We start from the raw sequence: 12,387 nt of genomic DNA, 5'->3' as shown, positions 1-12,387 counted from the left end.
CACTTGAATCACCCGTGACAGCACCCTTTCGAGCCAATCCAGAACAAATGAAAAAATACGATTATTTAGCCTCTTATCATTTCAAATCCACTTTTTTATTTACTTATTTCTCACCCAGCATCATGGACGTCGTCAATCGCCCTTTACCCAAGGATTTCATCGAGACCAAGCGAAAGGGTGCACCTATTTTATGGATCGCACGCAACTGTATGGCGACCAGTGGAAGACAGAAATACGTGGCTGAATTGATGAAGCACATTGATGTTCACAGCTATGGTGACTGTAATAATAACATCAAGTTTCCTGATGATAAATCACGGTTAGAGCTCATGGCAGAATACAAATTTTATTTGGCGATTGAAAATGCGAATTGTGAAGATTATGGTACACACTTTAGCCCATAAAAAAGTAAATTTTTTAATTCATTCTTATGGCTTTAGCTACTGAAAAGTTGTATGATACCTTCATGATGTCTGCTGTACCCATCGTAGATGGACCATCCAGTTATCGCGGCTATCTTCCTACCAATCGATCTGTCATCTACATGGACGCCTATCCCGACCCAAAGGATCTAGCAGACTACATTGATTATTTAGACAAGAATGACACAGCTTACCTTGAATACCTCTCCTTTCGACGTGACGCGGTAAACCTGGCTGCCAAAGATCGATTGGAACCAGCCTTCATTGACCAGTGGGGTGACGCCCTGGAGCATAAAAAGCGATCCGACTATTGCTCCATCTGTCGTGGTGTGTTGCCCTGGTGGCAAGCCCGACATGCATCCAACACGACTTACGAGGATAAATCAGAAAGGTTCTTGGCTGATCAATCCTGTCAGCCTGCTGGCAAGTGGGATTATATCACCCAAGGACGTCCTTATACACCCTCATGGAAGCCTCGTCCTCAAGATGAATTCACTCGACCTCAACTCAGTCAACCGGTTGAAGAAGTCCAACAGCAAATCATTGAAACCATCGAAGGAAGCAACCGAAATATAGCCCTTTTGGCAAACGTCTTATTTCTTTGTTTTATTCTTGTGTTTGTAGTATTCTTACGTCGACCCAAAAAGAATAAACAGGAACATGTCTATGTTTAGACTCCTACCTACACACTCATCACAATCGTTCCCTTCCCCCCTTCCCATCTTTTCATGATTTTCTTTTTTTCGAGAATCAAAATACAAGATGTCACTGTAATATATTTTTTAGCAACTTATTTGCTGTATTGAAAAATAAAATAAAATAACTGGAAAGGCCCTTTTTTTTCCATGCCTTTTAGATAGAATCCAAAGAGAGGGAAAAGAATGGTTGAAAGAACATGGAGCTTATATAGTCTGATCGTATCTTAAAGAGGTCCCCTTGTCACTAAAAGAAATGAATATAAAAGTACTCTTTTCGAGTAGAGCATAATGAATGGTTGGTATAAAATCACGCAGGTCAAAAAGTAACCTCCAACAGAACCAGTTCCTTCACGATCCTTGGTATTCTGTGTGAAAAGAAAGTGATTGACTTACATCATGGATATGTAGAGAACAATATAGAACTGATCACTGCAGAATTGAACAAGTGTGTCCATCGTGGGAGTAGAGGCAAAGCCCCTTAGTAAATTTGGTCAATTTCTTTTCTGCTGGCATTGGTCTCTTGTGTCTGACCCGCATGGGTTTCAATTTCCTGTTTCTCGGTGGGTTTAAGCCCTGGGATGACCAGCGGGATCCAAATAAAAGACACCCAAAGTAAATTTGGATGGAACGAGGGTATAAAGTGGCTAGAGTGATAAAAATCACGTGATAATCGTCCAACACTCCTTAAAGAGGGTCATTGTTTTTTTTCATGTGAAAAATCCCTTTCTTTTGTCAATAACCTACATGGGCACAGAACATCCTAGTTTCTCTTCACCTTATACCGTTCAAACCATCGATCAGATACCCACACCCGTCTTAAAACTACTCGTCTCCTTGGGTCCACTTTTAAGCCATGTGGCCCAATTCGTTCAAGTGGTCATGTGGAAATCACAACAACCAAGACTTTCGGTTCTTTTAGTGTTGGGATGGGTTGCGCTCTGTCTTTGGACCTGGCAAATCCTCGCGCTCGGTCCACCTGCGGCTATCCTTTACAAACTCGGCCATGACTGGTTGACGGTGCGAACGAACCGAGCTCGCCGAGAAAAATTAGAAAGAGTCCGTCAAGAGCAGCGCAAGAAGGTGGATGAAGAAGAGGAAGAGGCAAGGAAGGCAAGTGAAGAAAAGGAGTTGATTTCACGCAAGATTCGACCTCAGGGCTATGTATCGCTGGACGATACTTTGGCGGATTTGGTGGTCATTAATCATTTTCTGGATGCATGCTCGAGACAGCTGGAGCGTGGGACACAGGTCTTGCACGAGACCAATCCATTGTCTATCTTGAGCGTGCTGATGTATGCAGCGCCCATCTGGATCGTGCTCAATTGGTGGTGGGGACCTCAGGTCGTTCTGGCTCTTGTCGGTAGCTTGGTGCTCATCAGTCCTTCTCCTTGGTTTGCGGTCATGGTGCATGCCATGCTTCGTAATGTGGTCTTTAAGCATCTTTTGGTCGCTTTCTGGGCCTATGGTGTGGCCGTAGTGACATCGGTGCTCAGGTTTGATTTGCAATTCAAGGATCGTGTTAGGACTGTGTTTAGTCGTGCCGCCAGTACGAGAACAAAGGCAGTCAAGTGGATGGAGAAAAAGGAAGTAGTGCAAGAAAGTAAAGGAAATCGAAGTGAAATGATCTTTCAATTTGAAGTGTTTGAAAATCAGGTGGGTTGACGAGATCTTTTTAAATAGCATCAATTCACATTCTCTTTTTTTTTTTTTTCTTTTTTTTTTTTCAGAGATGGTGGTTAGGTGTTCACTGGACTACAAACATGATGCCTAATGAAAGAGGACCTTGGACAGACAGTCAATTGAAACCGATTACAAATAAAGATGATTTTAAATTACCAGAAGGAGATACAAAGGTCACTTATCGTAACGTCAGTGAAAAGGAAACGATCAAGACCACGATCCACAAGACATGGACATGGGCTGATGGTGACTGGTGGGTGGATATGACGGGTGAATTACAGGGCAAAGTGGATCAAAACGGTTGGGAATATGGGAATAATGCATGGAAACAACCCAGCGGTATGCCAGGCCTTCAGACATTCACCAGAAGACGTCGTTGGTGTCGACGTGCGAGATTGGTAGAACGTGAGGTGGATGAACGTATACCTAATGATGACGAAATAAAGCGAAAAAAAGAATAGCTGAGATCTAATGAACCTTTCTATAAAATGCACACATCCTTTTCTTTTCTTTTTTTTTTTTTAATTGAATAAATCATATGAATTACGTAAAGACAAAGATTGCTGAAAAGATCCATGTACCAGAACTGGTAGAAACTGTTCGTGTTCAAAGCACTCGTCAGCTTAAAGTGGTTGAAGAAAAGTTTCCTTATGTCCATCAAACGCTACCAAAGCATCAAATGACTGATAAACAAAAGAAGAAGTTGCTGAAAAAGATTGAGCGTTTAGCTAAATGGTTAGATAATGCAGTACCTCATTCACCCATTCCTTTAGGTGTTGATTCAATTTTGGTAAAAAGAAAAAGATCTCTCATGCTATAAAACACATTATTTAACCATTCGCCTAGGGATTTATTCCAGTTATTGGTGGTGCAATGGGAGGCATATGCTCACTTTATCAAAGTAAGTATGATTTATGATCCATAGGCAAGTCTAACAAAGAAATAAATAGTTTACTTATCAACTACATTTGGTATCCCCCTGTGGTTATTAATGCACATGCTATTTAATATCTTGGTAGACTTTATCTTTAGCTTGATCCCTGTTATCGGTGGATTCCTTCATATGTTTTATAAAGCAAACATCTACAATTATGAAGAACTTAATGAATGGGTTAACGATGAAAATAGTCAAAAAGAAGAACAACAAGAAATAAGTTGGAGACAATTAGGAAATGATATTTACAACGTCATGCCTATCGATCAACTCGTGAATAAGGCAAAGAAACAAAGCTAATAAAAAGTCACTTTTTTGCATAAAAAATATATTTTTCTTTTTTTTTTCTTGTGTTACTTTGATGTCAATACAGTTATTAGACAAGTCAACGATTAGAAATATACATTCTGGTCAAGTCATTGTTGACATTGAGTCTATTGCAAAAGAACTTGTCGAGTAAAATATAGAAAGTCAGTTACTCTTAGTATATACCTAACATGCTTGTAGAAACTCATTAGACGCTTCTGCTACTTTTATTGAACTTAAACTTATAGACCACGGCCTACACTTTATTCAAGTATAAAGCGAAAACATGAAACATAGACACACAGTTAATGAGTATGCATAGGTCAAGGATAATGGTCATGGTATTGAAGAAAAAGATAGAGCCTTCATAGCCAAACATCATTACACGTCCAAAATTAAAAGTTTTCAGGACTTGGAGAGCATTTATACCTTTGGTTTTCGTGGAGAAGCCCTCCATTCAATCTGTTCAATATCCAAACATGTTTCAGTGACCACAAAGACAAAAGATGATTCAATTTCAAAAAAATATGACCTCAGTCCTGAGGGTAACTTGATTGGGTAAGTAAATTTGCATAACTTGAACCTGCTCATCTCTTTCGTACAGTGAACAAACAACCAATGCGTTTGCAGACTCAGGCACAATGATCTCGATCCATCAACCTTTTCTTCATTTACCTGTCAGAAGACAAGTTGCACAAAAAAATGCAGTAGCCAGCGTGAAAAAGATGCAAGAGCTTTTGGTAAAGTATGCACTTGTTTATCCTTCCATTCGATTTGCGTTTCACGACGCACCACAAACAGCCGGAAAACCCACTGTTTGGATAAAACCTCCTACGTTAGATGTTGAAAGTGCCTTGACAATTCTTTATGGATCACAGCTGTCTGATATGTTGGAGCGATTCATTGAAACGGATCCTCAACATACTTCTTTAACAGTAGATGTTATATTACCAAAAAAGAATTCAGGTAAGGAAAGCCATTGAAAAAAAGAGCTTTTAATAAGTCTTTTTTTTTCCAGATCCTTCTGTTATCCTTAAAGGCGGAGAACGTATCTTCTTTTATGTTAATCAACGACCCATTCACTATGTCAAATCTGAACTAAAGGAATTAGTAGCAACCATCAGAAATAGATACAGGGAATCACTAGGAATTAGCGAAGGTATTTTATATTTTTATTCAAAAAAAGACCGTTTGTTAATAAAAACATATACAACAGCTGTGAGCGCTAAAAAAACACCATTCATTTATATTCATATTCAATTATCTCCTGACGAATTTGACGGTATAGAAATCCATAACCTTTATGCGTATCATTAAATACTTAAATTGACTAGTTAACGTTGAACCCAACAAGACAACAATTTTATTTCACAACAAGCAAAGAATTATCAATCTCATAGAATCTCTACTGGATAAACTATATCCTTCCAAAGCAGATGTCTTCTTTCGTCAACCTCTGGCTTCAAATCAACCCATTGCAGAAAGTGTACCACAAGTGCCATCAAAGAGACTTGGTAAAGAGAATCAAATGATATCTGCCAAAAACATCATGAACTGGCAGATAAGCCCTTCATCTCAAACATCTAATGATGTACTTTCCATAAAGCAGCCTGAATCATCGCGTTTATCCTCATCTTCCACTCCTATCACAAAACAAGTACTACCTTCTTCTCATCATACCCCCAAATCTGGAACACTATCCAATCAGTCACTACTCAATATTGTTTCAAAACCAGGATCACCCTCTGGTCATTCGTTGCTCAATACTACACGAAAGCCATCATCCAGTCGCAGTCTATTCGATACGGCAAAACCATCTAATCATACCTCAATTAACAATAATACAGCTAAGCCTGGTATATCTACTGCCCATCTGTATCCTTCAACATCCAACACAATCTCGAAATCAGTGGACCATTCACCTACTTCAAAAGCAGCGGAAACTACTAAATCCAAACTAGTTCCATCAAGCATCGTTGCAAACTCATCTTCAATCACTTCCTATTTTCAACAACCTACCGTCCAACGTCCCTCTCCTCAACCCGTGATTCAACAGGACACTCTAGAGCAGCAGCAATCGATGAATCAGCAACATGCTTTACCACAACCATCAAAATCACCTGTAATCCAGCCAGAGAAACTGATCCCTCAAAAGCGCACCCACACCGATCTTTTCCCAGCAGAGAGTAGCACAAGTACCTGGAACAAGGTAGCCACGATCGAGGTCGACATGGACAGCATTCGATCCAATTATGCTCAGCGTAAAGAGCAGATAGCAAAGACATACCGAATGCGTATTGAAGATTACATTGCTATAGAATTAGCAGGGGAACCCTTCACACGTTTCATCACCCATTCTGATCAACTGATCTTTTTCATAAAGGGAATTCATCCCGCAGAAGATGAAAGGATCCACAAGGTGAATCAAATAGGCGTCTTGAAATATAAAGAGTAATAGACTTTTTTTTTTTTTTTTTTTTTTTTTTTTCGCAAAATAGTACATGGACACTTACTTTTTTTTTTTTAGTATTCGAGATTATTGGACAAAGAATCAACTCATGAGCGAGCCCTTGATCTGTCAAACAAAGTTAAACCGGCCTGTCCAAGTACAATTCAGCACGAAGGACCCTTTATGTTCATCCCTGCTCTCTTTGGCATGCCGCGAACGGCTTGTGAAAGATGATTGTCACGGACAGAGAGATGTGACATTTAAAGAGATTACAGATGAACGTGTGACCCATAACGGATTTCAAGTGCGCTGGAGAAAAGGTAGGAAAATAGTATACAGACATACTGAATAACCCCTATTTGTATAGAGCCTCATTTAGATTGTATTATTGTTCAATTCACAAGTATCTATCCTCTCGGTTCGGGTTATGGACCTGGCGACTTTCGAGAACTTCTCTCCAATCCAGGTCGCCGACCAACCAAGGTCTTGAACTATTTAAAATGCATGGCTCAGGAACAAACGACTCACAGGACAATGGATGAAGAAAAACTAAAGCAAGTGCTTGATAAATTACAATGGCAAACCACCACAGGGACAGAATGGAAATTAGGTTTGCTTGACTCAACCCTCGTTGCCTGCATGCTCACAGTTTAATGTAATAAAATAACCCTTTTTTTTTTATTTATTTTGTGGTTGCTGTTGTTCTCTTTCATGTTTTGTGCGTTTCATAAATTGATTGACTTTTCTAAACAGTTTGCCATTGGAGCCTCGTCGCATGATGCCCAAGACGGACATGACAGAAGAGTGGCGTTGGATGTGTTGGTGGAGGATGGGTGTATGTAAGAGTGAGGCCGGATCACGTTCAAGGGTATCTGAGAGTTCTTGCAAGAGGATTTGCATGGGATGGTTGTCCTTGACAAAATGACATGCCAGCTTTATCTCCTCATGACGCACTACCTTTCTGAGCTGTGAGAGAGCCAATTGGGAGCGGATGAGGAGCGCAAGGCATTCGGTACGGCCGTACTTGGTAGCCTGCAAGACAAGGGTGCTCGGCTGGGTCTGACGCGTGATCGGGTTCATCAGGTCGCCAAGTAAGGTGAGATCGGCCTTGGCAGAGTGGATGAGCCAGTCGAGGGCCTCGACACGATCCCCATTCGCCAACAGACCAAACAGGGCTGTCTTTCGACCTGCATCCCGTTGATTGACATCGGAGCCGCGAGAGACAAGCAAGTGAATGACGGGGTCCGGAGGTTGACAAAATCGGGCGGCATAATGCAGCGGTGTCCAGCCATCGCCGTCGCGTGCGTTTGGGTTGGCTTTGTGATTGAGTAAGAGGTCAATGCAGGGTAAAGGCTGATTGGGGCAATACAAAGATATCATATGAATCGCTTGCACATTGTAGACATCGCGTGCGGTTACATCCGCACCATTCTCGAGCAGGAGTTTCAAGAGCGAAAAGAGGGACGACTTGTGGTATCTGGCGTGTGAGATGACAAGATGGAGTAAGGTACAATCCGTGTCTGGATCTCGTGTGTTCAAGAGAGTCGTCAGATCAATGCCGTTGTTATTCTCAATGTAATGCTGAAGCGCTTCTTTATTGCCTTGTTCTGCCGCTTTCCAAATTGATACATCTGGTTTTTCTGCTGGTTCTTCTAATTCAATTGAGATATGCTGGGTTTCCTCAATGGGCCGTGGCTCCTGAAGGATGCGTTTGTCCAAACAGGTTTCGATCGGCGGCTTTGTACTGCTTAGCAAAGCAAATGTACGAGTAAACACAGTGGGCATATCTAATTTTTTTTTTTAAAAAAAAAAAAAAAAAAAAAAAAAACAAAAAAAAGCAAAAGCAAAAAGAAATAAGGAATCAGTTAAAAAGGTGCAAGAAAATGCTTTCCTTCATCCGGAAAATTTTCTTATTTTAGTTTGATCCAAAATTGATGTATGCTTAGATAACACTTTGTTCATTTAGCCACTTGCCTCCTTATTGGTTCGCCTCCTTAAAGACTTGCCACACGCTCACATATTAAAAAAAAGTAACACCCAGCACACATAAAAAAATTTAGGTGTTCTTTTTTTTTTTTTTTCCTTCAATGGCTAGTAAAGGAACAGAAAAAACATTACAGAAATTAAGAGAGTCTGTAAACGGTGGAAATTATTATGAGGCTCACCAAATGTACAGAACTGTTGCTAGAAGGTAATAAACAGAGAACTTTAAAAAAGAACAAACCAGTTGAAATACCAGAATAGATATAATAAGCAGCAAAAATATGAAGACACCATTCGCTTACTTCATGACGGTGCCATTTTATTATTACAACACAAACAAAATGGCTCAGGATCTGATTTAGCTAATTATATGCTTGATACTTATAAACTTGCTAATTTACCTGTCAGTGAAACTTCATTAGGTAAATAAAAATAAAAGAAAAAGCATAAAAGGAGATTAACGCGACCAAAATAAAAAGATCGTATTGTCGAAATTTTGAATTTGTTTCCTGTCAATGAAGTAGGCCGAAAACCATTCATTAGTAATGCCATTAGGTAATTATATCTATTTGCACGAAAAACAAGTAAAAAGTTTACACTTCAACTAGATGGACAAAAGATGATGAACATTACCCTGATGGAGATCCCGAATTACACGACTTTGTAGGCACTATGCTTTATAACGGTAAGTAAAAGGAGACTTTTTGAAAAGAAAATAAAAAAATTAATATACGAAAAGAGAAAAAGTACAGTCAAGCAGAAGAGCATTTGCTTTTAGGAACAGAGCACAGTGCTGGTTTGTTAGGTACACTGGCTTATGAATGGGCCACTGAACAAAAATCAACAAGCAAAGGCATTTATCTCGCAAGAGTCGTGCTTCAGTAAGATAAAACAGGAATGATGCAAAGAAGCCGATATTTATCATTTCTTTTTTGTTCAGATATGTAGCATCCAAAGATATTCACTATGCCAACCTGGCCTATACAAACTTTATCAAGGCAGGAAATCAACCTACGGCAGCTCAATTGAAAGTACGTCGCGCACCTGCTGATGAACCTTCCGATATTGATGTTTATGGTGATTCCTGGATCAATTTCACTCAATTACTTTTATTAACGATCCAAAGGGACGCCTCAGATCTCTTTAAGGAATTGAAATCTAAATACCAAGGCTTGTATGGATCTGAATCTAACTTTATTGAACTCATGGATGACATTGGACTTGTTTACTTTAATATTCCCAAGCCAAGAAAGCAAAGTAATATGCTTCAAGAAATGATGGCCAACTTGTTTGGTGGTGGTGGTAGTGGAGCACCACAAATAGGCAATGGTGGATCCAAAGTGGATCTTGATTAAATCTAATAAAAACTTTATTTTATCTTTTTTTTTCTACAACAATGCATATGATGAGTCTAACACGTTCAATGGCGACCGTTACATACCTTTATCATGATATCCTATATATTAAGAACTATATAAAATTTACTTTTAAGAAAAAAAAAAAAGAAAAAAGTAAAGCAACAGTTTATACCACACATGCTCAGTGCAATAATAGTAAATCGTCTATTTAAAAAAGATGGATTATCAAGGTATATGGATCCAAGTAATGCTGGAAATATATCTCCTAATGCTATAAGGAAAAAGCGATTAAAGTGAGAATTTAGCTTGTTGCTTTCAGAAACATGCTTATGTATAATTGTTTCAGTAGTACGAAAGGATACAATAAAGTTAATGGGCACTATATTCCCAATTATCGATCACTACTTGACAGAAATCATAAAAATTCCAGGCATGTGTCTTTAAACTGCAAGATATGATGGTATGCACCATTCAGCATGTTATATAAGCAACCTGTATAAAGAATGTTACATCAAGTCAAACCCCATTGAAATAATGGACGAGTATCAGGTCAAGTAGACTAGTTCCTATCAAGACATTCAAAGAAACAACCCGACTAGAATTTTTTATATTCTACATTTCTATTTTCACTAGTTTCTTTCCTCCTTTTTTTTTATAAGACGTTGCTTAAAGAATAAAAAACTTAGCTTAAAAGTCTACATTTATGACTTCATTCTCTATATTATCACAACTTCTATAGAGCCAAGCAGCTTTTATATCCTTATTGTTATTGAACTATAAATCATTTTAAACCAGATGAAAATGCAGTTGTCAAAACCTGACTTTCAAAAAAGCTTAGCTCTCACTTTTTTTTGTTTTTTATTTTTTTTCTGCATGAGCGAAAAGAGAAAAAGAGAAGAACGATCTGAATCACCAGAGGAAGAATCTCGACTTAAAGTATATTATCTTTAGGAGTTATTCTTTCATGACTTGTATAAATGCTCAAATTTGCATTCTTTTCATTAGGCCATTGCTGCTTCCAAATTACAAGCCTACACTGTTGGTAGACAAAAGAAATCAGCTTATGAGAGACACAAAGAAGAGACCGATTTGAAGAAACAGGTAAGATTAACCTTAAATATAAATTCGTTTACTTATGTCTTTTTAATTTAGCAAGAATCTTTGGAAGCTGCAAAAGTTTATGCAGAATTTGTTGCTTCTTTTCAAGAACCTACTTCATACAAATTAGGCACAAGTTCTTTTGTAAAAGCAGGCACTTTGAATCCTGCGACAAGTAACATAATTAAAATATGATAGAGAGAAACTTAAAACTTAGCATACTTTCATCTTGAATAGATGTAACAAGCCAATCGACACCAAAAGCAACAGCAACAGCAACAACAACAACAACAGCAGCAGCAGCAACGAAATCAACATTTAAAGCAATGCCATTCGTAAAGGCTGGTGAGAGTATGAAACCATTTACACAAGATGACGATGACGATTCAGAAGAAGACGAACTTGCAAAACTGAAAAAATCCAAAGCCCAAAAGCGAAATTTGGACACCTTTTTAGAGGAAATCAAAAAGTAAATCGTCCTTTACCTTGTCATTTGGAAAACGTTGCTGACTTATTCCAATAGGGAACAGCAAGTACGCAGTATTAACAAATCAGAACATACAATTTCGACCGGTATAACTTTGCAATTTACCTCTTTGATATTATGATTGTGAGTTCTAAATTATTGAACAGACGATGCTGTTTTGGGTGATGGCGATTCACATTCAACAAATCTTTATGTGGGTAATATTCATCCAACAGTAACAGAAATGGGCTTATGCCATGAGTTTGGTAAATTTGGACCGATTGCTTCTGTCAAGATTATGTGGCCACGCACACTAGAAGAAAAGGAGAAAGGAAGGAATAATGGGTTTGTATGTTTCATGAACCGGGAAGATGCAGCAGAGGCTATCAAAGGTTTAAATGGAATCGAACTCGAAGGATTCAAGTTACGTGTGGGATGGGGCAAAGCAGTTGCTTTGCCTGCTGAACCTGTCTTTGGTAAGTTGACAATCAAATCATGAAGAAAAACAACTAATATTGTTTTTCCTTTCCCTTAGTATTGGAGCAAGCCTCAACAGCCACCAAGACAGGCCTTCCATTCAATGCACAAATTGATCCAGGCGCACCTGGAGTGGTAAGAATATTAGAGAAAAAATAAAAAATGGGGTTTAATTTAGTTTATGTAGAATTCTAGACCGAGAGCGGTAGTTAATGTTGTGAAGCCAACAGATATACAAGTGCTTCGCATTATACACCGCGTAGTCGAGCGTGTGATTGAGCATGGGCCGATGTTTGAAGTAGAATTACACTTGGATGAATTATTTTCTTTTACTCACCTGGATAATATAGGAAATCATTATGAGCAGGGAACAAAATAATACATTATTTAAATTCTTGTTTGATAATACGGTAAACATGCTTTTTTTATGACAAGTGGCTAAACTAAAAGAGAATGTAATCTGACCTTTGAACAAAAAAAAAAAAAAGTCGCCAGAACACGTTTATTATCGATGGA

The 12,387-nt window shown here is 38.6% G+C and overlaps 6 protein-coding genes across 6 annotated transcripts; 5 read left to right on the top strand and 1 right to left on the bottom strand.

Moving 5' to 3' along the window:
• Nucleotides 1-122: 122 nt before the first annotated feature.
• On the top strand, nucleotides 123-1,096 carry RO3G_04850 (uncharacterized protein; the record flags this gene model as incomplete). Its single annotated transcript, XM_067659440.1, has 2 exons — nucleotides 123-384; nucleotides 441-1,096. 2 exons carry the CDS (start codon nucleotides 123-125, stop codon nucleotides 1,094-1,096), a joined length of 918 nt encoding a protein of 305 aa, XP_067515541.1.
• A 768-nt stretch (nucleotides 1,097-1,864) lies between these two features.
• On the top strand, nucleotides 1,865-4,034 carry RO3G_04849 (uncharacterized protein; the record flags this gene model as incomplete). The annotated part of the gene is made up of 5 exons (XM_067659439.1): nucleotides 1,865-2,773; nucleotides 2,848-3,198; nucleotides 3,354-3,590; nucleotides 3,647-3,701; nucleotides 3,820-4,034. 5 exons carry the CDS (start codon nucleotides 1,865-1,867, stop codon nucleotides 4,032-4,034), a joined length of 1,767 nt encoding a protein of 588 aa, XP_067515540.1.
• A 731-nt stretch (nucleotides 4,035-4,765) lies between these two features.
• RO3G_04848 (uncharacterized protein) lies at nucleotides 4,766-6,841 on the top strand (the record flags this gene model as incomplete). The annotated part of the gene is made up of 4 exons (XM_067659438.1): nucleotides 4,766-5,006; nucleotides 5,059-5,199; nucleotides 5,375-6,491; nucleotides 6,568-6,841. The coding sequence occupies 4 exons, from the start codon at nucleotides 4,766-4,768 to the stop codon at nucleotides 6,839-6,841; spliced, it is 1,773 nt and encodes a 590-aa protein (XP_067515539.1).
• A 326-nt stretch (nucleotides 6,842-7,167) lies between these two features.
• Nucleotides 7,168-8,274, bottom strand: RO3G_04847 (uncharacterized protein; the record flags this gene model as incomplete). Its single annotated transcript, XM_067659437.1, has 1 exon — nucleotides 7,168-8,274. The coding sequence occupies one exon, from the start codon at nucleotides 8,272-8,274 to the stop codon at nucleotides 7,168-7,170; it is 1,107 nt and encodes a 368-aa protein (XP_067515538.1).
• A 302-nt stretch (nucleotides 8,275-8,576) lies between these two features.
• RO3G_04846 (uncharacterized protein) lies at nucleotides 8,577-9,827 on the top strand (the record flags this gene model as incomplete). Its single annotated transcript, XM_067659436.1, has 6 exons — nucleotides 8,577-8,680; nucleotides 8,734-8,894; nucleotides 8,952-9,027; nucleotides 9,081-9,157; nucleotides 9,212-9,353; nucleotides 9,413-9,827. The coding sequence occupies 6 exons, from the start codon at nucleotides 8,577-8,579 to the stop codon at nucleotides 9,825-9,827; spliced, it is 975 nt and encodes a 324-aa protein (XP_067515537.1).
• An 876-nt stretch (nucleotides 9,828-10,703) lies between these two features.
• Nucleotides 10,704-12,066, top strand: RO3G_04845 (uncharacterized protein; the record flags this gene model as incomplete). The annotated part of the gene is made up of 7 exons (XM_067659435.1): nucleotides 10,704-10,766; nucleotides 10,836-10,931; nucleotides 10,983-11,103; nucleotides 11,166-11,397; nucleotides 11,452-11,501; nucleotides 11,562-11,870; nucleotides 12,059-12,066. The coding sequence occupies 7 exons, from the start codon at nucleotides 10,704-10,706 to the stop codon at nucleotides 12,064-12,066; spliced, it is 879 nt and encodes a 292-aa protein (XP_067515536.1).
• Nucleotides 12,067-12,387: the final 321 nt, after the last annotated feature.

Source organism: Rhizopus delemar, genomic scaffold, assembly GCF_000149305.1.
Source record: "Rhizopus delemar RA 99-880 supercont3.3 genomic scaffold, whole genome shotgun sequence".
NCBI lineage: Eukaryota > Fungi > Mucoromycota > Mucoromycetes > Mucorales > Rhizopodaceae > Rhizopus > Rhizopus delemar.
Note: the sequence above shows the minus strand (reverse complement) of the source record. Positions and strands in the feature narration are given on the sequence as shown.